The sequence below is a fragment of the Drosophila kikkawai genome, chromosome 3R (genome assembly GCF_030179895.1).
Source record: "Drosophila kikkawai strain 14028-0561.14 chromosome 3R, DkikHiC1v2, whole genome shotgun sequence".
NCBI lineage: Eukaryota > Metazoa > Arthropoda > Insecta > Diptera > Drosophilidae > Drosophila > Drosophila kikkawai.
In genome coordinates, this window is record NC_091731.1 from 10,721,610 (window position 1) to 10,747,719 (window position 26,110).

At 47.3% G+C, this 26,110-nt stretch overlaps 3 protein-coding genes across 4 annotated transcripts; 2 read left to right on the forward strand and 1 right to left on the reverse strand.

The window, feature by feature from the left end:
• The first annotated feature begins 2,559 nt into the window (after nt 1–2,559).
• On the forward strand, nt 2,560–5,814 carry LOC108084824 (endoplasmic reticulum junction formation protein lunapark-B-like). 2 transcript variants are annotated; one of them, XM_070287384.1, is made up of 6 exons: nt 2,560–2,720; nt 2,796–2,928; nt 3,470–3,640; nt 4,697–4,901; nt 4,957–5,076; nt 5,144–5,810. In XM_070287384.1, exons 3-4 carry the CDS (start codon nt 3,472–3,474, stop codon nt 4,774–4,776), a joined length of 249 nt encoding a protein of 82 aa, XP_070143485.1. In that variant the 5' UTR covers nt 2,560–2,720; nt 2,796–2,928; nt 3,470–3,471; the 3' UTR covers nt 4,777–4,901; nt 4,957–5,076; nt 5,144–5,810. The 2 variants fall into 2 exon arrangements, with proteins under 2 accessions (XP_070143485.1, XP_070143484.1); XM_070287383.1 differs by lacking the exons at nt 2,560–2,720; nt 2,796–2,928 and adding an exon at nt 3,020–3,166 and having other exon boundaries at nt 5,144–5,814.
• Nucleotides 5,815–5,916: 102 nt separating this feature from the next.
• On the reverse strand, nt 5,917–6,661 carry LOC108084809 (uncharacterized). Its single transcript, XM_017181169.2, has one exon. The coding sequence runs from the start codon at nt 6,610–6,612 to the stop codon at nt 5,917–5,919; it is 696 nt and encodes a 231-aa protein (XP_017036658.1). The 5' UTR covers nt 6,613–6,661.
• Nucleotides 6,662–7,704: 1,043 nt separating this feature from the next.
• On the forward strand, nt 7,705–25,896 carry Dhc93AB (Dynein heavy chain at 93AB). The gene is made up of 27 exons (XM_017181181.3): nt 7,705–7,884; nt 8,325–9,129; nt 9,928–10,080; nt 10,144–10,355; nt 10,416–10,657; nt 10,719–11,001; nt 11,056–11,321; nt 11,382–13,410; nt 13,650–13,922; nt 14,193–14,222; nt 14,358–16,346; nt 16,410–17,122; nt 17,364–17,716; nt 17,791–18,614; nt 18,673–19,034; nt 19,097–19,253; nt 19,328–20,677; nt 20,737–20,906; nt 20,972–21,469; nt 21,533–22,043; nt 22,099–22,269; nt 22,326–22,642; nt 22,705–23,119; nt 23,173–24,174; nt 24,243–24,391; nt 25,219–25,351; nt 25,524–25,896. The coding sequence occupies exons 2-27, from the start codon at nt 8,406–8,408 to the stop codon at nt 25,686–25,688; spliced, it is 13,491 nt and encodes a 4,496-aa protein (XP_017036670.1). The 5' UTR covers nt 7,705–7,884; nt 8,325–8,405; the 3' UTR covers nt 25,689–25,896.
• Nucleotides 25,897–26,110: the final 214 nt, after the last annotated feature.

Consider the following 26,110-nt stretch of genomic DNA (forward strand, 5'->3'; position numbering starts at 1 on the left):
TAGTGCTTCCTAAGAGATTAAAGCACAAAAAAGCTTCTCCTGTAAAATAGAATTTTTCGACATACGATACTTTCGCGAAAATGCGTCGACATCTACAAACGACAGAAGATGCAGCGAGCTACAAACGTCATGGTCATACTCGGAAAGTCCCAAACTTTTGCAAACATGCCAAATAATCGTCGTAAAAAAAACGGCCGCCATTCGCGGCGTATTATTATGAATTTATGAATTCCTCGTCGAAGTATTAATGCATAAATAAATGCGGAATCCTTTAAATTTATGTTTTTAACCTATAATGCTTAAAATTTTTATAATTATTACCAAAAAAAAAATTTTAATTAATTTTACAGCGCAAGAACCTTGCCACCACAAAACATATTATTTTCCTAATGCTCTAAAATTTTTTTAGTTCAAAAACCAGCGAAATGATATAAAAATAAAATTCTCATTGTGCGACCATACTGTCAATGAGCTGGCTAATACATTTTTCAATTACAAATTTCTTCATTAAACCCGTATTTGCCCAGCAGACAAAAACTTCGTAAAAAATATTAAAATCTGAAGTTTTGTGGACCACAGGCGGACAAAACGTCCGATTTTAGACTCAAGAACGATAACAAAGTAAATTACATGTCCTGGGGTTTGTGGCAGCAAAACCTCTCATTTTCGGAGCACGAAATAATAGCGCTTGCGGACGCTGTTGCGAGACCGGAAAAAGTACCGATAGCAGCCCCTTTACAATACCCGAAAGAGTACCGTTAGTGGACCTGTGGCGATACCGGAAAAAGTACCGTCTGCAGCTCCTCGACGATACCCAAAAAAGGACCGCTTGCGGTCTTTTTACGATACGTTTCAGATACATTTTTAATATCTATTTCCAACTAAATTTTTTTTAATTTCGGGTTTTGATGGGTGATCATCCTACCATAAGAAACTCTATAAATTGCAATACTTTTCAGATTGGTTCCTTTGATGACAGCTGTGCCAGGATCTTGGATGTGTTGAGGAAGTACCGAGTTCGTTTCAATCGCTGAACAAATCCTGAGCCAGAAGGTTTTCCAAGGCGATCTTCTGGATTACGGAATAAAAACATCGAATCCAATAAACAGACACAAGAATTATTTTGTAAATATGATCATTTTTTAAATAGGATCAGGGCATGGATCCCATCCCTCAAGTGGAGCACACAGTGCGCTCAACGATAGCGGCCAAGGAGAAGAAGAAATTGGTTATACAGGCCTGCTCCGGTAATCGAAAAATTTTTTCGAATTAGTTTTGGGCGAAAACGAACCGTTTTTGTTTTTAGCTGCTTCGGTTTTCGGCAAATTTCTGCTATCGGAATGTTTCGTTTTATCATCGTTTCTCACTGCTCAAGCAGCTAACTTGTGTTTTTGGTAATAAGCAAACAACGTAAAGTACTGCCTATTATATTTACAATTGCCCTTTTTCTAAGCCAGAAAAAGGCAAAAAATGGTAGAATTACGCAAATCTAGGCATCTAAGATGCTGCCACACTTTTCACAGTTTTATTTCCGGTGGTCTCAAATAATTATTTTGTTAATTTGGACCATTTAAGTAATTACATTAAATAGCATTAAATATAAACAACAATTTTTGCGCTCCTTTAAAGTTATTAATGTATTAATTTATATTTTTTAAGTATTTTTAACTGGCTGTTTTGTTCCACCAACAATATGGCATCCTTGGCAATAACTTTTTGCGATGGACTAATCGACCTATCGCCAAAACGAGAAAACTTTGTGAACACGGCAAAAATTTTGGTGTCAAATTTTTTATAAAATAACTACCTGCCAGAATGATCTTGTGGTGGTGTGGAATAAACATCAATAGACCACTGAGTAAACAGTTTTTTTCCTTTTGTAAATAAGATATGATTTCATATAAAATAGCCATTTACTTTTCATTCCGGCCAGAAAAAGCTGCCCGTTTTTCAAATCGAAAAAATCTTTCGTTTTGGACTACCGGAGCACCATTTCTCGTTTTCAAAAACGAAAACAAAAAAATTTTGCTGTATGTTTTGACTAAGTAATTAACAACAATATTCTATCCAAGCAAATCTTTGCGAAGACAGACTCTCTCTTTTGGCAGTGATATAAAAATAGCCCCGTGATAAAAAACTATCGTTAAATTGATACCTCGATATTACAATCAGAGTTCCAAGGCTAGGGGTTTTCCATCTAGATTTAGGAGTTTTTTGATGTACTAGGGGGAATTTTAGGGGGGAAGAATTTTTAGGGTGAAAGTTTAGGGGCTTTTTTAAACTTGTATTAATACTATGTTTTGAAAAAACATTGTAGAATTTATGATCTACCCAACAATTTCAACAACTTTTGAAACTTTTTGTAAACAAAAAGGTTTCCATGCCGAGTTTTCAGAAAATGTTATCGATGCATATATATGTTTCTTCCTTATATTTATGAAATTAACTGATTTTTTAAATTTGGGGTGAAAACTGGATTTTTTAGGGGGAAATTTCAACTTCTTGGGATTTTTTAGGGGGAGAGCCCAATTTTCATCTGGCAACACTGATTACAACTCTATTTCCGCCGAAAAGCCCAATGGCGGCCGTGCATAAGTTTTAAAGTGCCAAAAATAAACTGAAATTAATCCTTGAGAGGAGCTTCATCAGAAGCTGCAGCGGGCTGCGCATGCTCAGCAGCGATGACTCCTCTCTGGTGCCGCTGCTCCTGTTTCCATATTGTGAGTACTTGAAGCCACCTCACCTCTGCAAGAGTCAATATATTTATGCACGAATTTATCGCCCGGATATTGCAGTATCATCTTGCTGCGACGCCTGTTTACGTGGAACTTTCAGCGCAAGCTGAACAAAAATGGCGATAAGCTGGCAAAGCTTAAGGAGAAGAAGCGCGTCCTATTGGAGCAGGTCATTTACAAGGAGACCTATAAGGTAAGACAATCTTTAGTGATGATAATGAATATTTAATTTCCATTCCGTCTATCGGAACAACAATAACATTAGTAGCACCAGCCTGAACCGCAGCGTCATCAGCTCGCATTCACAGGCGGTGACGTCAGCAACGCCGCCAATGCGCGCCGTGCAAGAGCTAGCGCAGCGCCATGGATGGCATCGTGGACTTTATCGTGCGCGACAGAAACGATTTGCAAGGAGTGTTTTGCCCACAATGGTGCGTTATGATCGGTATAAAAGAATTTATTGAGATGAGTTCGAGAGGAAGCATGAGAACCGATTAGACTTTCGCTTTTGTTTTGTTTTTTTTTGGCTGTCGAATGCTGGCCGAGCAGATGTTTACCATGCAGACAATGCCAATTGGAAAGAATTATTTGCAATTCTTGAAATCAACGACATTCAGGGTTAATGACAGATTTTATACTTATATACAAAAATAAATTCTATTTGTTACAGGTTTAGAATTATGTTAATTGTGTATATGATATCTAATTGTTATTTTTTTTTATATTTTTTATAGGAATGCTGCCCAAGGAGGAGTACGAGTACGCTTCATTCCGGTGTGCCTTTTGCAGTGCACTGAACCAGGCAAGGAAGGAGCGACCTGTGGCACCTCGCCTCTCGCTGGAGGCCCCGACACCGACTAAGCGCAACGAAAGCTCCGAGAGTGAATCATCTGATGACGAGTCAGGTAGCTATTTTATTTTTTGGGGGGATAAGTAAATAACGTAAATAATATTGTGGTTTTTATTGGAGAATATTAAAATATTATAGATTTCATTTTGATTTCCATTATGTATAAATAGATTTTCGACTTAAGAATCATTATAGAAACTTCTGCTTCTAACTTCTAAGCTTTTTATAGTACGGTCAATCTATTGAGATTTATTGATAATGATATCAATTTTGCATAATTTATTGAGATTTATTGATAATGACATCAATTTTTAGTACTTTATTGAGATTTATTGATAATGATATCAATTTTGCATAATTTATTGAGATTTATTGATAATGATATCAATTTTTAGTACTTTATTGAGATTTATTGATAATGATATCAATTTTGCATAATTTATTGAGATTTATTGATAATGATATCAATTTTTAGTACTTTATTGAGATTTATTGATAATGATATCAATTTTGCATAATTTATTGAGATTTATTGATAATGACATCAATTTTTAGTACTTTATTGAGATTTATTGATAATGATATCAATTTTGCATAATTTATTGAGATTTATTGATAATGACATCAATTTTTAGTACTTTATTGAGATTTATTGATAATGATATCAATTTTGAAAACTTTATTGAGATTTATTGATAATGATATCAATTTTTGGTACTTTATTGAGATTTATTGATAATGATATCAATTTTGAAAACTTTATTGGGATTTTATTAATAGAAGAATCAATTTTGCATAATTTATTGGGATTTTATTAATAGAAGAATCAATTTTGCATAATTTATTGAGATTTATTGATAATGTATAATGTATATACTTATACTTTTACCTATACTTTTGCTTATACTTATACCATAATACTCCTGTTAATTAACTTACCCTCTCATCCAATCCTAGCAGCATGGTAAAATTACATTCTTGTATACCTTAATACCATTACTTTTGCTTCACTAACAACTTTAATCTTAATCCGCTTATTATGCATGCCAGTAGTATTTTCCTCGCATCATTTTCTATTTACTAATTGCTTTGAGTTTCTGTTCGTGTTAAGGATTCCAAGGAACAACTTCGCCTCTTTGTCCTTTGAGGCGCAAGACGATAAAAAAAGTTGCTGAAGAAACTACCACATGAGCGCATCACCCTCAAGCAGGTCCTAAGCCATCCATTAATTCTGAAGAAAAGCTATTGATTATAGTGCGAATCGCGGTTATACGACGACTCCGAGAACGATTGTGGAATCCTAACATTTACCAGCAGTAAGTATTCTTGGAGAAAATTCAGTTCAACATTGATTGCAATACCAAAATTTAGATGACTCGAGAAACTCTCAACAAAGAGCCGGTGCAGAAGGCTCACCTGCGCCAGTACGAACTCGGATTAGAGTTCCGAGTGAGAGCTTACCACTTTAAGCATGGCGATATGAAGCTCAAGGTTGATATAAACATAAAAAAGACAAACATTTTTAAAATTTTAATTATTTTTTATTACTTTCCTGCAGTACGTGCCCAAGATCAGCTCGCTATATCTGCGAAAACCATTTAAATTTATTTAAAATCTGGCATTGACATCCGCCTGCGAGAAGGTGGAGGTAGTCACTCCGCCGACCATGAAGCAGCCGAAGGTCTCCTGGGGATTCAGGGGAGGCCAGCAACGCGTGCCAACTGGGCAGCTGCAGGCGCTGTACCACCACTCACAGTACTCAAACTTAAATGGAAAAAAGGAAAGATAAAAATGGTTAAAAAATACAGACACCCCGATCGTCATACACGAGTTCACAGCTCCACCGGCCCGCATAAATTAGAGCCGAGATCAGGAGCAGCAGCAAGGCGCACATTCAGCCTGGAGGTGCGACCCTGAGCAAGTCCGCTGCACATTTTTTGACTTATTACCGGCCTCTGTCGACCGTGACATTTGTTGAAATTTGCTCAAAATACCTGAAAACAGCCCGATCAACGAACTGCAGACTAGCTTGAAATGAGCTATACTTGCAGCCAGAACAAATAATTTACAATAAAATTTAAGGAACAGCTCGGCTCAACTGGTTGCAGCCACCGGCAGTGGCTTGGGTTTATATCTTTAGGTACGGATGACTTTTGATTTGGATACAAAAGGATTAGAGCCAAAACCCGCTGATAATCAAACAAACTATTCATTATTTTTAAATAATTTAAAGACAAACGCATTCTCTCTTTCAAGAACTTTAATTAATTATTAACTTTTGTGTCAGGAATCTCACTGTTGAGTACCAAACCAGTCCAAGTCCATTTTGGATTATTTGGATTTCTCTTTTCCATAGTTGTGGAACTCTCCGTCGGCATGGAGCTCGTCGTAGAAAATGTGGTCGTTGTAGGTCTCGTCCCGATGGTACATATGCTGGTAGCCCTTGGAGCTGTTTCCGCGCTTAAACTGGCTATGGTCGGCTGCCAGCTTCAGTAGCTTTTGGCGGGCATGGGGGCGTCCCAGATGCTGCAGCGGACTAGAGGCCTCCACCTCGTCCTCCTGCTCAGCAGTTACCATCCTGTCGCTGGGAGCTTTCGGAACGCCCTTATGCTGACGTTTGCGACGTTTCAGGTTGCGCCTCATGGCCGGTGGTCCCAGGGGACGCAGCACGATCCGAAACGGAACCATGTGCAGGCGCTTTTTGGGCTTCGGCGGCTTTTTATGAAACATGCCTCGATACTCGTCCACCACGCTGCAGGTTTGCATGTCCCGCGGCTTTGGGATCGCATCTTCCAGCTTTGGCGGGCACTGTAGCACATAGTAGAGATCTCTGGCTTCGTGGTTGATAAGCTCCCTGGAGGTGAAGTCTGCATCGATGTCGAAGCTGGAGTCGGAGTCGGAGTGGGACTCCTGGGCGTAGAGCAGCTGGGCAGCCGGCACCTTGTAGTAGGCGAACATGTTGCGCTCCACAACGATGGCCAGGCTGAGCTGCTGGATTAGGCCAAGTGCCAGTGCCAACTGCCACATGGTTGCAGCTCGGCTCAACTGGTTGCAGCCACCGGCAGTGGCTTGGGTTTATATCTTTATTGATTTTTAGGCTTGGCTGGCTGCCAGCATAAGTGCGGTTTGGCTGCGGAGTTCGCTGAACCGTCGCCCAGAGCTCACGCCGCGACCTAGGCCTTGTCCAATCGCTGATGGAAACGCTAAAACTTTTACAGCCGGAAGTCATGCGATAAACTGTTGCATTCCAGCCAAGGTTGTAACTGTGCAACAAGTTATTTGAATTTGTTTACAGCCACGTGTTGATGGCGCCTGCGCGGGACGCAGCCATAAAATAGGGGCAACAATTATGGCAAGTGCGAATGATTCATTTGCATTCGGTTACCTGAGGGAACTCCCCTGACCAACTGTTGCCAGCGGAGTGCAACAGATTCTGGCGTGCTTGGGATTACTTTGGTTTTATCGAACTTGAGCATTTGCGGGCAGGTGTTTGACAGTCTTTTTAGTGCCCCCACCTGCTTTTCGTGTTGCATGATTAGAAGTTAAAGTAGTTCTCTTGATGTTTGTGCCATTTAAGTTTGGTTTATTGGAGCTTAAGTAGCTTGAACTGAAAGAAACCTATGTGGTAATGGAGATTTATGATCTAATTCCTTTAAATGAGTATGTATTTCAGACAAATCTTTTGATTATTCATATTTATTCAGATAAATAATGCATTAATTTATATATTTAACAAATTAAATGCATTGTAAAATGCAGCATTACCAGATTAAAAATTATAATTTCATAAGCTAATGAATTATTAATACTATTTATTATCCAAAGCTAAAATTTTGTTACTGGAAAGGGATTCCGCGTTCTAATTCTATCAAGTTTGTTGATATTAGGAAAAGCCTAGGTTATGCCTGAGGGTGTTTTATCTAGGAATTGATATCATTAATATTAATATTTTCTTTATTGAATAGTTTCCACTTGGAAATCAATTAGCACTAAATCTATCAAACCGAAGCGTGCCAATCGAAGGAGTTAATTTGCAAATGGCGTGCAATTTGCCATTTCAACGCGAATTATGCGCAACAATTGGTCGCCGGCTTAGCAACCGTCTTGGCAACGGGCATTATGGCGCAGGGGAAATAACAAACAGTGGCCACTGTCTCGCGAGGATTTGGTGGCCAAAATCAACAACTCCCTAGCAACGGGTCCTGCCACGATCACTTAGGCGCCTGGAGGTGCGTGTCAGGTGGAGCTGGTGTTGCTGACGGAAATAACAAGCCTTTTAGTCGCCGCCCAGCAGCGGAGGTAAGCGGTCGCAAACGGAAAAAGGAAAAGCTGTGAAGAACTATAAGGAAAAATACAATTAAAATATATACTATAGAAGAAGCTTAGAAATTAATTAAAGAAATCGTTCCTTTGATATACCGCATAAGGAGTTTAGTGAAATTAAAAAGTTTATGCATATTCCCGCTGTCTTTTAGCCAGAAACATTGAAAGTTTTGACTTGAGCGTGTTACATAACCAGTGAAAATTGTGCAATCAGTTAGATAACACCAAAAAAGTATTAAAAAAGGGAATAATATTATTAAAAATGAATTTTTTAATGAATTAAACGGATATCTATCCCGAAATTTAAAAAAGAAACCCTATTGATTTGCAATTTTCATCGATTTTATATGCTTAGTTGTTACTGGTAACAAGGTCAGGCTAACACTCAGATATGCATGTGCACCTCATACCCACAGCAAACAACAGACAGCAACAGCAGCAAGGCAACCACTGCAGGAAACCAACCACCCAACCCACCCACCAGAGAGTGGGCCGCGATGGAGCCATCCACTAGCGCCGAAGCAGCCGCTGCTGCGGCCGCTGGTGGCCCGGATCCGCGGCTGGAGCTGATGGGCTCCTTCGTCATCAAGTCGCTGAAGCTGAAGCCGGAGAAGTGGACGCGAGTTATCACGGTGGAGGAGCACAAGGGCATCATCAAGGAGTTTCTGGACAGGAATACCCCCGTGGTCCTCATCATAATCCTCACCCCCGCCGCCCAGCTGGTTCCCTCCACCACCTTCCCGCTGTCGCAGCTGAAGAGCAAGGGCGTGTACTTCATCAAGCGCTATGCCCTGCCCATTCCACGCGAGGATTGCGGCAATTTCATCATCTACGGGGACCTAGCCACGCGCACTATTGACCAGCTGTCCGCCTTGGTGGAGGAGGTGCTGGTGCCGCTACTGTCCAACGAAGACAACTATCGCAGCTGGCCCATCATGGTGGCGCAGGATGTGCAGAAGCACGTACACAGCCTCAAGAGTACCGTCCACCAGGTGAAGGGCCAGGTGAGCGGTGAAACCATCCTGGCCATGCCCGTGGGCGTCGAGAAGATCGTGAAGGCGGCCAAGGAACTGGTCGAGACGGAGCACTGCCAGTTCGACCTGTACCTGAAGAGCGCCATCGAGGGCGTGGTCATCAAATGGGCCACACAGATCCACGAGGTCATCAAGGAGAGTCCATCGAACGCCTTCGCCAACGGCCAGAATCCCACTCCGCACACGGGTGAGACGTCGCGACGGTGCCATGTGTGCCGGTTTTATTTTTGGCTCCTCCATTTATTATTTATTGATAAAATTCAAGTCCCCCCATATCCTAGCAACCCCGCAATTTGCATGTTCATACCCATCCTGCCTACTGTTGTGTCTTTCGAAAGTTTTGCCTTTCTTTATTATCTGTTCACGAATGACATTCCGCGTGCAGGCAATACTTGTTTTGTTATTACCCCGAAGCCAAAGTAGTTACATGGCTTTTATTATGCGTTCGCATTTGACATTCAATTATGGGTTGACGAAATAGTGAAAGCCAAAGCTCTGTTTAGCCTAAAAACATTATGATTTTGGTTGATTTGTCCTTAAATGAAAGAGAATAAATGGGGGTAAAATATTGAGACTAAATCGATTAAGAGTACTGCGCTTTTTAATAATTTTTGGCCTGCAAAGCAAATTATATTTTTGGGGTGTGGAGCTATGACAATTTGTCTTACATTTTCAGCTCTTCGGAGTTTGAATTTGGAGTGTTTTATTTTTTCATACCCTTCTGTTTTTACGAGTTAAAAATGAGGACGTAGATATCAGAGACTATAAAGGTTAGACCTACAACCTTTTAGTATCAACATTCCAATCTAAAATGTATTAGAAAATGTTATAAATTGATGGTGCCTCCCTTTTTTTCTCTAATTTTTAATGAGGATTTCTTACCCTTATCATACCCCAAATTCCCCTCTTTCCAGTTCCAAGAGATTATTCCTGTATGCATCAATACCCTTTATTAATTATATTATTTCAATTTCAAAATCAACAGAGTTCACATTTTGGAACAATCGCCTCAAGAATCTATCCTTTATCTACGACCAATTGCGCAACGAGCGCATTCGGGCCATGGCCCTCATCCTGGAGTACTCGATGAGTGCCTATCACCCGTGCTTTCAGACCCTCTTCAAGAACGTCGTTACGGGTGAGTTTGCCGTGCCGCGGAATAGTACTTTTGCATGCCAATTTCCAATAACCATTTCCGTAGCTCTGGCGGAGGCAAAGGACATAACACTCTATCTGAACCCCCTGAAGCGGCCACTCCAGCACTTGGAGGAGATTGACTTTGCCGAATGCAAGCCCCTGCTCATTCCATTCATGAATACCGTTGGCATTCTGTGGGGGAATTCGCGATACTATTGTCAGTCGGCGAAGATAACCGTGCTGCTGCAGGAAATATGCAATTTGATTATACACCAGGTAAGGATTTCAATTGGAGACAATCCTGCTTTAGAATGTGATATACGTGATCGCTTTCAGGCCAAGCGGTATCTGGATCCGTCGTCCATATTCCACAGCGATATCGACGAGGCTATGCAGCGCCTCACACTGTCCATTCAGATACTTAAGTTCTTCCGGGAACTTTTCGACTACTACAAGGAACGACTAGCCACATTCTTCACTGAACCCGAGGAGCGGCCTCCGATTTTATGGACTTTTCATCCAAATTCAGTTTTCAAGCGCTTTAATGCCTTCCTCGAGCGTCTCACAACCATCCAGTGGTAAGAATATCAGTCGAAATAAGTTAAAATATGGTACACATCCTTAATTGCTTTCCCCAAGGTTCTTCTTTACTGTGATTGAATTCCTGAAATTAGAGAAAGTCGAAATCGGTGGGCTGCGAGGACGCCAGCTCAGCACCCGCATCACGGATGTCTACGTTGAGTTCAACCAGTACTTCACGGCCTTCGCCTCGAAGAGCTACGATGTGCTGGACCCCGATGATCACGAGTTCGATGAGGACTTCAAGGGCTTCCAGACCCGCATCCTCGAGCTGGACATGAAGCTGGCGGCCATTCTGTGTCAGGCCTTTGACGATTGCCACAACTTGGAGAGTATTTTCAAGGTAAAGACCTGAAATCGAGAAACTCAAATCCTAAATCGTAAGTCCGTTTTACAGCTTATAAGCATTGTGGGTAGCGTACTCGATCGGCCCAAGATCAAGGAGGAGTTTACCCAGCGCTATGCCGAAATCGTGCGCATGCTGGACGATGAGATGACCGTCTGCGAAACCATCTACGACAAGCAGATGGAGCTAAAGAAGGTGGGGGATAATCTGTATCCAAACTACAATTGTCCGCCGGTTGCCGCCTTCATTCGCTGGTGCCACCAGCTGGAGGTGCGGATCACTGCTCCAGTCAAGCACTTCAAGGCACTACAGCATGAGTAAGTCGTCCCTAAAAAAACTTGTTTTAATTTTGCTTCTAAATAATTACTGTATTGCAGAATTACCAAGACGGAGAAATCTCTGGAGATCGTTGAGCGCTACGAGTGCCTGATGGTCAAGCTAGGAGCCTGCAAGACTCAGTTCTTTGACGATTGGGCCGAGCAGCTGGCCGGTCAGATCGAGGAAAACTTGAAGAAGTCGCTCATAGCCCGCGATAATCGCAGCAACTCGCTGATCCTAAACTTCAGCGCCGCCCTTTTCTCCATTCTGAGGGAGGTGCACTACATGCAGCAAATGAAGATCGAAGGCATTCCCCAAATAGCCATCGAATTCGCCGAGAAGAGCGACGTCTTTCGCTCCTACACCGTGAATCTCGAAAAGACCATTGACTGGTACAACAGCATCCAGGAGGGCAGCTCACCCGTTGAGCTCCGACTGATCGAACCCGAGATAAAGATGATTGATGATTTGGTGGAGATCGGAGTTAATCAGCTCGTCTGGAATTCGACAGATATCCTGACCTACCTGGACAAACTGCGGAAGCCCGTGGCCGCTCTCCAAAACCGGATGGATCACACCCAGGGCAATCTCCGCCAGATACGCAAGATCATGGGCGTGTGGGCCAAGCACCCGCTATTCGAGCGGCGTGATTGCAAAAAGGACACGGTTCTATCCATTGACGAGCGGCCCGATAGAACGGCCAAGCGGTACGCCGAAATCCAGGCGGCTTCCATTGAGATCCACAAGCTGCTGCAGGACAACATGCTGCAGTTCGATATGGAGCGCAAGCAGGATGACGCAGTGTGGCTGAGTTACGTAGACTTTGTAGACAACATTGTGTACGAGAACATCCTGCGGACTGTGGGCGTGAGCGTGGGCTATCTGGCGGAGAACATGGATCCCGAGAACAACTACGCTCCGCTCTTCGAATCGCGATTGGAGCTCGTGGAGCCCAATCTGGTGTTCGTTCCCTCCCTGGATCCCGAGGATCCGATGGGCTTCAACAACATGCTGATTGAGCTGATGCGGGACATCATGAAGATGGGATCGCTGATCAAGCGGCTGAAGCCCAAGGAGAAGCGAAGCTATGTGGAGATGATAAAGGAGAACCAGGACATCATCGACATGCGTCGCGAGATTCTGAATGGGGTGGATCTGGTCATGGAGGAGGCATCGCGGTTCTGCCGCCAGTTCGAGCGGTATTCGTACCTCTGGCTGGACGATCGCGAGGAATGCATGGAGTATTTCCTGGAGTACGGCCGCATGCTGGATCCAGATGAGATCGAGCTAATACTGATTAACGATCCCAATCAGCCGCCACCGGTGCCCTGCCAGCCAACGATCGAGGCTTTTAGGGAGCAGATCGACAACTACGAGTCCCTTTTCAATGAGATTGAGGACATTGGCCCCTTTCAGGTGTTCAGCTCCTGGTTCCAAGTGGACGTCAGGCCCTTCCGTCAAGCCCTGCTCAATACAGTGTGCAAGTGGGGCAATATGTTCAAGGAGCATCTGGTCACCACCGTCACCTCCAGTCTGATGAACCTCAGCCACTTCATCCGCAAGGCGGACGAAGGCCTTCTGCAGACGGTCAAAGAGAAGGACTACGAGGGCCTGGTCAGCATCATGGCCTACCTGATGCAGGTGAAGGAGCGGGCCGCCAAGACCGACGAGATGTTCGAGCCCATGCAGGAGACTATCCAGTTACTCAAATACTACGACATGGACATTCCCGAGGAGGTGAACGTGCTGCTGCAGGAGCTGCCTGAGCAGTGGGCCAACACCAAGAAGATCGCCACCACCGTGAAGCAACAGGTGTCGCCGCTGCAGGCCACAGAGGTGGTCAGCATCCGCAACAAAATCGCCCTTTTCGAGTCGCACATCCAGTTGTTCCGGGAGGTCTTCAAGACGTACGACTTCTTCCGGTTCGATTGTTTTAAGCCCTACCTGCTGATGGATCGCATTAACGACGACATGTTCCTGTGCGAGAGCGAGATGAGGGACATCCAGGAGTCGGGCAGTCTCTTCGAGGTCAACATTCCAGAGTTTAAGGTGCTCAAGCAGTGTCGCAAGGAGCTGCGCATGCTCAAGGTACCCCACTTTCTCGATACTCACCCACTCACCCTTTCGATTCTCCTCCTCTTTATCTACCCCTTTGTCTGTGCATGTTTTAATCTACAACTCGTACTAAATTTATGCATGCCACATGTGGAACTTTGAGCTTTTTCTTTTTCCCTCGCAAGCGATTTTCTTACTAACCCTAATCCTAAACGAAAATCTAGCCCTAACTAATCCCCCGATTGTTCCAATAACTCTTTGAACCCACTTAGCAACTCTGGGACTACGTCAACATAGTGGCCACCAGCATCGACGATTGGAAGACGACGCCTTGGCGCAAGGTCGATGTGGAGAACATGGACATCGAGTGCAAAAAATTTGCCAAGGACATCCGCCTGCTGGACAAGGAAATGCGCCCGTGGGACACCTTCATCAATCTGGAGTCGACGGTCAAGAACATGCTGACCTCGCTCCGAGCCGTCGGGGAGCTGCAGAATCCCGCCATCCGGGAGCGTCACTGGAACCAGCTGATGAACTCAACCAAGGTCTATTTTGTGCTTCCATTGCGAATGTGTTTACCTTTCTCTTAGCTTTAAGCCAATCCCAGTTATTTGGCCAGATGTAAATAATCCGTGTAAATCTCTCTCCACTCCCCCAGCACCCGAGCGCTCCCAGGCGGAGGCTCCACTGTATAGCAATAACGTTTTAATCGTTTTTCTTTTCCAAACTCGTTTCGTTTCCGCTTGATTTCCGGTTTCCGGGATATTGTGCCCGGCCCAAACTGTACAGTTCTTGTAAATACCATTTCATTGCAGAGTTTGGCCGCGCTGCCCAAGGAAGTGACAGTAAGTGGCTTGACCCAGTCCAGCGCATGTCTCAGCAGTAGAACTCTATCTAGTCGTAGTCCCACTGTAGTTGATTTCCGCACATTCCAAAGCCCTCCCATACTTCGTAGTACTCAAGTGACCCTTTCCCTATAGGTAAAGTTCATCATGGACCATGAAACGACGCTGGCCGAACTGTTGGGCCTCAATCTGCACGAGTGCGAGGAGGAGGTGAAAAATATCGTGGACAAGGCCGTCAAGGAGATGTCCATGGAGAAGATCCTTCGGGATTTAAACACAACGTGGTCGGCCATGGAGTTCGACCACGAGCTGCACCCGCGCACTGGCTGTAACCTCCTAAAGGCATCGGAAGAACTCATAGAGACGCTTGAAGATAATCAGGTTTGCCTACAGAATCTAATAACATCCAAGTACATCGCCCATTTCCTCGAAGAAGTGTCCACTTGGCAGAACAAGCTAATGATCGCCGATCAAGTGATAACCGTATGGTTTGAGGTGCAACGCACTTGGACCCATCTTGAGAGTATCTTCATGAGTTCGGAAGACATACGCAAACAGCTCCCCGTCGATTCGGATCGATTCGATAACATCGACGCCGAGTTCCGCATCCTCATGGACGAGATGTCCGTATCGTCGAATGTGGTGGCGTCCACCAATCGTTCCGGCCTGATCGAACGCCTGGAGCATTTGCAGAAGGAGCTTACGCTATGCGAGAAGGCATTGGCAGAGTATTTGGAAACGAAACGCTTGGCTTTTCCTCGCTTCTACTTTGTGTCCTCGGCCGACCTGCTGGACGTGCTCAGCAACGGCATCCAGCCGGAAATGGTCACCAAGCATCTGACTAAGCTCTTCGACTCGATCGCGCGCCTCAAGTTCAACAAAGATTCGTCTGGTGAGATCGACACCGCATCGGGAATGTACGCCAAGGATGGCGAGTACGTAGAATTTAATGAGCTAGCGAGCATCCGGGGACCCGTCGAAGTCTGGCTAAACCGCATTCAGGCGGCGATGCGTGCTAGTCTGCGGCACTACGTCACGGAGGCGGTGATCGCCTACGAGGAAAAGCAGCGGGAACAGTGGTTGTTCGACTACCCTGCCCAGGTGTCCCTCTGCGGATCGCAGATCTGGTGGTCCACGGAGGTGAACATAGCATTCAGCCGGCTGGAGGAGGGCTATGACAACGCTATCAAGGATTACTACAAGAAGCAGATATCGCAGCTCAGCCTGCTCATAACGCTTCTGCTGGGCGAGCTTAGCAAGGGCGATCGTCAGAAGATCATGACGATATGCACCATTGATGTGCACTCTAGAGATGTGGTCGCCAAGATGATTCAGGCCAAATTGGATTCGGGCTCCGCGTTTATGTGGCAATCGCAGCTGCGGCATCGCTTCGACGATGTGGAGAAGGACTGTTTTGCCAATATCTGCGACGCCGAGTTCCAGTATTGTCACGAATACTTAGGCAATACGCCACGCCTGGTCATAACGCCGCTCACAGATCGTTGTTACATTACGCTGACCCAATCCCTCCATCTGGTGATGGGAGGAGCTCCAGCCGGCCCCGCTGGCACCGGGAAAACAGAGACCACCAAGGATCTGGGACGAGCCATCGGCATCATGGTATACGTCTTCAACTGCTCCGAGCAGATGGACTATCAATCCTGCGGAAACATCTACAAGGGCCTGGCCCAAACGGGCGCCTGGGGCTGCTTCGACGAGTTCAACCGCATCACCGTGGAGGTGTTGTCGGTGGTGGCGGTGCAGGTGAAGTCCGTACAGGATGCCATTCGCGACAAGAAGGACAAGTTCAACTTTATGGGCGAGATGATCAGCTGCGTGCCCACCGTGGGTATTTTCATCACCATGAATCCGGGCTACGCGGGACGCACCGAGTTGCCGGAGAATCTTAAGGCTCTCTTCCGACCCTGCGCTATGGTCGTGCCCGACTTCGAGCTTATCTGCGAGATTATGCTGGTGGCCGAGGGATTCCAGGATGCACGCGTCCTGGCCCGCAAGTTCATCACCCTCTACACGCTGTGCAAGGAGCTTCTGTCCAAACAGGATCACTATGACTGGGGCCTGAGGGCCATAAAATCAGTGCTCGTGGTGGCGGGATCCCTCAAGGTAAGCAGTGTGTATTATAATGCTAATGCCTTTGAGTAACTTCTGTGATTGCTGGATTTTTAGCGAGGAGATCCTGGCCGGCCCGAGGAGGAAGTGCTGATGCGCGCCCTCCGCGACTTTAACATACCTAAAATTATTACGGACGACATGCCGGTTTTTATGGGGCTCATCAGCGACCTATTTCCCGCCCTGGATGTGCCCCGCAAACGTGATCAGGACTTTGAACGCACCGTAAAACAAGCTGCCTCCGATCTGCTACTGCAACCAGAAGACAATTTCATACTGAAGGTGGTGCAGCTGGAGGAACTGTTGGAGGTACGTCACTCCGTGTTCATCGTTGGCAATGCGGGCACAGGCAAGACCCAGGTGTGGAAGACGCTGCTGCGCACCTACCAGAACATCAAGCGGAAGCCGATATTCAATGACTTGAATCCAAAAGCTGTGACCAATGATGAACTTTTCGGCATTATCAACCCGGCGACACGCGAGTGGAAAGACGGCCTGTTCTCGGTGCTGATGCGGGATCAGGCAAACATAACGGGCGATCAACCAAAGTGGATCGTGCTCGACGGCGACATCGATCCCATGTGGATCGAGAGTCTTAACACCGTAATGGACGACAACAAGGTCCTCACACTGGCCAGCAACGAACGCATTGCGTTGACGCCTTCGATGCGTTTGCTCTTCGAGATCTCCAACCTGAGAACAGCAACGCCGGCAACCGTATCCAGGGCTGGCATCCTGTACATTAACCCTCAGGACTTGGGTTGGAATCCGTGAGTATTTAACTGGATATCCCTTATTTTCGTCTCTCTCTCCCTCTCTCTTAATGCGAATCTCAAATCAGTTTCTTTACACAAAATTGCCATTATTGTAAGTTGTTGCTTTTGATACCGCTTGAAATATATATTGGATCCCGTTTCAGTTTCCTTTTTCAAGATATCTCTATACAGTTTTTCGGGTCCTGCTAGGCCCAGTTGCCTCGATCGTCTAATATAACTACCCTTCCGCTTTCAGCTATGTGACCAGTTGGGTTGAAACGCGTAAAATTCCAGCCGAAAAGTCCAATTTGGTCATGTTATTCGATAAGTACATACCGCCTTCATTGGAAACGATTCGCGTGCGTTTCAAGAAGATCACGCCTGTCGCCGAAATGGCGCACATTCAAATGCTGTGCCATCTCCTAAACTGTTTTCTAATCCCAGCGAACACGCCTGCCGACTGTCCAAAAGAATGGCACGAACTGTACTTTGTTTTTGCCTGTATTTGGGCCTTCGGGTCGGCCATGTTCCAGGATCAAGCCATTGACTACCGCGTGGAGTTCAGCAAATGGTGGGTAAATGAGTTCAAAACTGTTAAGTTCCCGCCAGGTGAGTGTGCCCCCGAACCTTAGTGCCTAAGCCAATGAGTTTTACGAGTCGAATCCCAATCCCATAACCAAAAGGTGGAACAGTTTTCGACTACTTCCTGGATAGCGAGACGAAGACCTTCCTGCCCTGGACGGAGAAGATACCCAAGTTCGAGCTGGACTCGGACCTGCCGCTGCAGGCTGTCATCGTGCACACCTCCGAGTCGATCCGCCTGCGTTACTTCCTAGATCTCCTGATGGATAAGAAGCACCCGGTGATGCTAGTGGGGAATGCCGGCTGCGGCAAGACCGTACTGGTGAACGAGAAGCTTCAATCGCTTTCTGAGAATTACGCTGTCACTGCAATACCATTCAATTACTACACAACGTCCGAGATGTTGCAAAAGATCCTCGAAAAGCCGCTGGAGAAGAAGGCGGGTCGCAACTATGGACCGCCCGGCAACAAGCTACTCTGCTACTTCGTGGACGACATCAACATGCCGGAGGTCGACTGCTACGGCACAGTCCAGCCGCACACTCTGATGCGGCAGCACCTGGACTATGGCCACTGGTACGATCGTAACAAGCTCACGCTCAAGGACATCCACAATTGCCAGTACGTGGCGTGCATGAACCCCACCTCCGGCAGCTTTACGATCAATCCACGTCTGCAGCGCCACTTCTGCGTCCTAGCCGTCAGCTTCCCTGGCCCTGAGTCAATAACGGTGATGTACTCGGCCATTCTGGCGCAGCATTTTGCCAACGCGGAGCAGAAGTTCAATCCGATCGTGACTCGAATGACGCCCAACATTGTGGCGGCAACGATTGCGCTGCACAACAAGTGCCTGCAGGTGTTCCTACCTACAGCGATCAAGTCACACTACATATTCAATCTGCGCGACATCAGCAATGTCTTTCAGGTGAGTGGGGAAGCTATGAGGATGCTATGCCTTTTGCTAATCCTTGATCCACTTCCAGGGATTGCTGTTCAGTTCGACAGAGTGCTTGACGGGCTCCACAGATCTTATACGCTTGTGGCAGCACGAGACACAGCGCGTGTACTCGGATAAGCTAACCGACGATAAGGACATCGATAGCTTTACCAAAATGCAGCATGACATTGTCAAGAAGTCGTTCGAAGAAATTGACGAATCCGTTATATTCGACAAGCCGAATATCTACTGTCATTTCGCTGGAGGAATTGGTGATCCTAAGTACATGCCCATCAAGGGTTGGCCTGAGCTTCACAAACTCCTTCAGGAAGCAATGTCATCGTATAATGATCTAGTCGCTGCCATGAACCTGGTGTTGTTCGAGGATGCGATGATGCACGTATGCAGGTGGGACTGAGGAGGAGGTTCTATTAAGAGGAATTTATGGTATTAACTTACCTTACTTTCAGGATCAATCGCATTTTAGAATCACCGCGTGGCAGCGCCTTATTGGTTGGTGTTGGTGGCAGCGGGAAACAATCTCTAGCGCGCTTGGCAGCATTCATATCCAGCTTGGAGGTCGTGCAGATACAGCTAAAGAAGGGCTACGGAGTCAATGACTTAAAGGTTTCCCCTCTATCCAATCATTTTTTCAGACTTTAATCTAAGCATGCAATAACAAATTCCATACACATTTGCAGAATGAATTTTCAGGACTTTATCTGAAGGCCGGACTCAAGAATGTTGGCATTATGTTCCTAATGACGGATGCTCAAATCCCCAGCGAGGATTTTCTTGTCTTAATCAACGATATGTTAGCCACTGGCGAGATCCCAGATCTGTTTCCGGACGACGAGATCGAGAACATCATCGCTGGCGTGCGTAATGAGGTCAAAGGTGCGGGACTGGTTGATACGCGAGAAAACTGCTGGAAATTCTTCATCGATCGGGTGCGCAAGCAGCTGAAGATAGTTCTGTGCTTTTCACCAGTGGGTTCAACATTGCGTGTTCGGTCGAGAAAATTCCCTGCCATCATCAATGCCACATCCATCAATTGGTTCCACGAATGGCCTCAGGAGGCACTCATATCGGTGGCCATGAACTTCCTCGCCCAGAACAAGGTGCTGCCGGAGACCCACCGCGATTCTGTGGCCAAGTTCATGGCCTACGTCCACACCTCGGTCAACACGACGTCCAAGGTCTACCTGCAGAATGAGCGGCGATACAACTACACTACTCCCAAGAGCTATCTGGAGCAGATCAACCTGTACATTAAGCTACTCAACCACAAGCACGAGGATCTGCAGAGCAAGATTGAACGGCTGGAGAACGGCCTGGAAAAGCTTCGATCCACCGCCTTGCAGGTGGCCGACCTGAAGGTGAAGCTCGCCGTCCAGGAGGTCGAGCTAAAGGAGAAGAACGAGGCGGCCGACGCCCTGATCGAGATTGTGGGAATTGAGACGGAGAAGGTGCAAACGGAGAAAGCCGTGGCCGATGAGGAGGAAATGAAGGTTGCTTTGATAGCCGACGAAGTCAGCAAGAAGCAGCGCGACTGCGAAGAGGATCTCCTAAAGGCGGAGCCCGCCCTGACGGCAGCCCAGGAGGCGCTGAACACCCTCAACAAGGCAAACTTGACCGAGCTGAAAAGCTTCGGTTCGCCGCCGGGAGCCGTGACCAATGTGACCGCCGCTGTGATGGTCCTGCTCTCCCCGGGCGGCAAGCTGCCCAAGGACCGTTCTTGGAAAGCGGCCAAGATCGCCATGGCCAAGGTGGACACGTTCCTCGATTCGCTGATCAACTACGACAAGGAAAACATTCACCCGGAGATCACCAAGGCCATCCAACCGTACCTCAAGGATCCGGAGTTCGAGCCCGAGTTTGTACGCTCAAAGTCGGGCGCCGCTGCCGGCCTGTGCGCCTGGGTCATCAATATAGTCAAGTTCTACGAGGTCTACTGCGACGTAGAGCCCAAGAGGAAGGCTCTGGCGGCAGCTAATGCGGAACTGGCCGCCGCCCAGGACAGGCTAGCTGGCATCAAGCGGAAAGTGATGGTAAGGAAGGATGATAAGTCCTTGCATATGAAGCAGATAATTCTTATATCTTTTAACAGAGCCTTGAGGAGCAGCTGGCCAAGCTGACGGCGGACTTTGAGAAGGCCACCGCGGATAAATTGCGGTGCCAACAGGAGGCAGATGCCACCCAAGCAACCATCGCACTGGCCAATCGCCTGGTGGGAGGTCTGGCCAGTGAAAACGTGCGCTGGGCCGAGGCAGTCAACAAGTGAGTGGATTTGAAGACAACGAGTTGGAATGCCACTAATTGTCTCCCTTGATTTTCCCCAACAGCTTCGTCAAGCAGGGCATTACGTTGCCCGGCGACATTCTACTCATTACCGCCTTCATTTCCTATGTCGGCTGTTTCACGAAAGGATTCCGCATCGACCTCCTACTTAAGATGTGGACACCCTTTTTGAAGAGCATCGATCCGCCCATACCCACAACCGAGAATCTCGATCCCCTGTCGCTGCTAACGGACGACACCACCATCGCCATCTGGACCAACGAAGGCCTGCCCAGCGATCGCATGTCCATTGAGAACGCCACCATCCTGTCCAACTCTGATCGCTGGCCCCTGATGATAGATCCCCAGTTGCAGGGCGTCAAGTGGATTAAGCAGAAGTATGGCGAGGAACTCAAGGTGATTCGGTTGGGCCAGAGAAGCTATCTTGACATCATAGAGAAGTCCATCAACGCGGGCAGCACTGTGCTGATCGAGAATATCGATGAGAACTTGGACCCAGTGCTGGACTCTCTGCTGGGTCGAAATCTGATCAAGAAGGGGAAGTGAGTGTAGACGTAATCTACGAGATATTCCAATTGACTAATCTTTCGATCTGCTCCTGCCAGGGCTATTAAAATAGGGGACAAGGAGATCGAGTACAACTCCAACTTCCGTTTGATTCTGCACACGAAACTAGCTAATCCGCACTACAAACCCGAGATGCAAGCACAAACCACACTTATTAACTTTACCGTTACACGCGACGGACTCGAGGATCAACTGCTGGCGGAGGTTGTGAAGGCGGAACGGCCCGACCTGGAGGAGCTGAAGGCAGATCTCACAAAGCAGCAGAACGACTTCAAGATCATGCTGAAGAAACTGGAGGACGATCTGCTGTCGCGCCTCTCGTCGGCGGGTGAGAATATTTTAGGTGACACGGCGCTGGTTGAGAACCTGGAGACCACCAAGAGCACGGCGTCGGAGATCGAGGAGAAGGTGGCCGAGGCGAAGATAACGTCCAAGGAGATTGACAAGGCCCGCGAGTACTACAGACCAGCAGCTGCCAGAGCGAGTCTCCTTTACTTTATACTCAACGAACTAAACACTATCAATCCGATCTATCAGTTCTCACTGAAGGTATCTCACCTTGATATCCCAAACGAAATGCTTAGTATAATACCATTCCTTGCAGGCTTTTAGTGTAGTGTTCCAAAAGGCCATAGCCAAGGCTGAACCGGGCGAAACTTTGGACCTGCGAGTGTCCAACCTGATCGATTGTATAACGTATTCGGTCTTTCAGTATACTTCGCGTGGTCTTTTCGAATGCGACAAGCTGATCTTCGCCTCGCAAATGACATTTCAGGCAAGTGTTACTCCTCAATCCTTTTGGATACATACCTAACTCGGTTTGTTTTGCAGATCCTACTTATGAACGAGGAGGTTACATCGGCGGAACTGGACTTCCTACTCCGCTTCCCGATCAAGCCACATGTGACAAGTCCTGTGGACTTTCTGACCAATCAATCGTGGGGCGGAATTTGCAGTCTAGCGTCCAAAGATGAATTCAGGAACTTGGACCGCGACATAGAAACCTCCTCGAAGCGCTGGAAGAAGCTGGTCGAGTCGGAGCTTCCGGAAAAGGAGAAGTTCCCGCAGGAGTGGAAAAACAAGACCGCCCTGCAGAGGCTCTGTATGATCAGGGCTCTAAGGCCCGACCGGATGACCTACGCCTTAGCGTGAGTAGTTCCTGACAACACACCCTGATTATAAATATATCAAAGAAGATTCCTTCCAACAGCGACTTTATTGAGGAGAAGCTGGGATCCAAGTATGTGGAGAGCCGTGCCATGGAGTTTGCCAAGTCCTACGAGGAGGCCAGTCCCTCCACCCCCATATTCTTCATACTGTCGCCGGGCGTTAATCCCCTCAAGGATGTGGAGGCTTTAGGCAAACAAATGGGCTTCACCATGGATCTGGGTAATTTCCATAATGTGTCTTTGGGTCAGGGACAGGAAGCCATTGCCGAGGCCGCTATGGACACGGCGGCTAAGCATGGCCACTGGGTGGTGCTGCAGAACATACATCTGGTCAGGAAGTGGCTGCCAGTGCTGGAGAAGAAGCTGGAGTACTACGCCGAGGACTCGCATCCGGACTATAGAATGTTCCTCAGCGCGGAGCCAGCATCCACTCCCTCGGCACATATTATACCGCAGGTACATACACACTTAAATCTTATATCCGCAAAAGTTTACCTATTTTGTTTCAGGGAATTTTGGAGTCCTCGATTAAGATCACCAACGAGCCACCTACGGGCATGCTGGCCAACCTGCACAAGGCCCTGGACAACTTCACCCAGGAAACCCTGGAAATGTCCGGGAAGGAGGCCGAGTTCAAGGCCATCCTGTTCTCCCTGTGCTATTTCCACGCCGTGGTCGCCGAGCGGCGCAAGTTCGGACCCCAGGGCTGGAACAAGATTTACCCCTTCAACGTGGGCGATCTGAACATCAGCGTGTCGGTGCTGTACAACTACCTGGAGGCCAATGCCAAGGTGCCGTGGGAGGATCTGCGCTATCTGTTTGGCGAGATTATGTATGGGGGCCACATCACGGACGACTGGGACCGGCGGCTGTGCATCACCTATCTGGAGGAGTACATGCAGCCGGATCTGGTGGATGGAGAGCTGTTCTTGGCGCCCTCATTTCCCGCGCCGCCCAACACGGACTACCAGGGCTACCATACCTATGTGGACGAGATGATGCCGGCAGAGTCGCCGTACCTATACGGATTGCACCCCAATGCGGAGATCGGATTCCTCACCACCCGGGCGGAGAACATCTTCCGGACGGTGTTCGAAATGCAGCCCAGAGACGCCGGGGCCGGCGGAGGGGCGACGGTGACCCGCGAGGACAAGGTGAAACAGATCGTCGATGAGATCATCGAGAAGCTGCCGGAGGAGTTTAACATGGTCGAGATAATGAACAAGGTGGAGGAGCGCACGCCGTATGTGATAGTGGCCTTTCAGGAGTGCGAGCGCATGAACTTCCTCACCAGCGAGATGAAGCGCAGCCTGAAGGAGTTGGACTTGGGCTTAAAGGGTGAATTGACCATTACATCGGACATGGAGGTGCTGGAGAATTCACTGTTTTTGGATCAAGTGCCGCCCATTTGGACGTCACGTGCGTATCCTTCGCTCTTGGGTCTCAACAATTGGTTCATCGATCTGTGCCTGCGTCTCCGCGAGCTGGAGACCTGGTCCACCGATTTCGTGGTGAGTACTCTGCAATCCGCTTAAGCGTATCAGTACCAGCAATCCATATCTAACATTTTGGCCGATAGCTACCCTCCTGCGTCTGGCTGGCCGGCTTCTTCAATCCGCAGTCCCTGCTAACGGCGATCATGCAGAGCACCGCCCGCCGCAACGACCTGCCGCTGGACAAGATGTGCCTACAGTGCGACGTGACCAAGAAGCAGAAGGAGGAATTTACGTGAGTGCCTTATTGTCTTATTGACACGCAATTCCCAATTGACCCCTGAGGTGACCCCCTCCGAGAATATTTACACTGCCATGAGCGAAAAAATCTCTGCGTCGGTCCGCTATTTGTCACAGATTCCAAGAACGAGCAGAAACTATGGGCAGTTCTCTCTTAATAAGAAAGTAAACATACCTAAATTCATACTTATGGTGTTTATAATAAGAAGCCTGAGCTGCCTTTCACAGAAGCCAAGCTAAAGACGCTCGACTGTCTTCCCATATAAAAACATTTCATGTTCTTTAATAAGAAATCTATTTAGGGCTTAATCAGCACCATTTTTCCCTCAAGTACCTACGAATTCTCCCGAATTCAAACACAAGCTCCGCCCAGTGCTACAGTCTTATCTTCCCTGACCAGTGCGTCAATCATTCAATGTAATGTAGTAACCAGCAATCATCGCTTCGTGCTGGTATGGAAATCCAGCTGCGGCCAATGGCCAGCGACAGGCTCTAAAAATAGCCACAGTGCTATTTCATAAGAGCTATTTTAAAACAGCGCTTGGAACACAAATATGTGGGACTTATTAATAGCCTGTAATTTACAATTGTCTATTTGCTGATGAGCTGATTGCCTATTAAGTGGCGCCCGGCCAGCCACGTTTCGCTTGGCGACGCTGCCGGGCAAACAATGGAGTATCCCCGGCTCCGGCGCGTCGTCGTCGGCGGCATGTACTTGCCCTGGGCATGCCAGATTAGCATCGACGCCCGACGCCTCTCTAATTGACTTGGCATCATCCACAAGCCACGATCTGGGACTGAGATCTGATCTTGTAATTGCAGAACGGCTCCGCGCGACGGCTGCTGCGTGCACGGGATATTCATGGAGGGCGCCAGGTGGGACATCCAGCAGGGCATCATTATGGAGTCGCGCCTCAAGGAGCTCTACCCCTCCATGCCGGTGATCAATATTCGGGTGAGTTTGAAAGGCAAATCGGTGCGAGCGTAAATGCAAAACCGGCGAATCGAGGGCGGATCAGTGGCGTCTCGATGCTGGCGCATGTTGGCATAAATTCGAAACTAGACTCCACCCCACTATTCCACTTAATGCGATTCCGATTTCGATTCCGATTCCGATTCCATTGCAGGCAATCACCCAAGATAAGCAAGACCTGAGGAACATGTACGAGTGCCCGGTCTACAAGACCCGCACCCGGGGCCCCACCACCTACGTGTCCAACCTGAATCTGAAGACCAAAGACAAGCCGGGAAAGTGGATTCTGGCCGGCGTGGCCCTGCTCCTGCAGACCTAAATAGTCCAATCTAGTCGTAGTTACCTTACGTACCGTAGTATGCTTATTCAGTAGACATTTTCTAGTCGGACCACCTAGGAAGACATCTCAGTAGAACTATAATAGGCCTAAGTTAGATCAATGTATCGAGTTTTCTTAGTAGAGTCCAAGTTTAACTTTCGATTTCTTCGCTAAAACGTGCACGTTTTTATAATAAAACACCTCCTAAGTAGACCTGCCTTAGGCGCACATAGCATAAAAGCAAAAGGATGCTGAACTTGTTTGGGGTTTCTGTGAACTGTGGCCAGCTCCTCTCGCCTAGGTAAGAGTGACTTCATTTGTTTACCCTGCCTTTGTTTACATACAGTAGGTAAAGCCCCATGGAAACCACCTTCTCGCCGATGATAAGGAGTCGTCGAACAATAATGCCCGCTGCTAGAGCG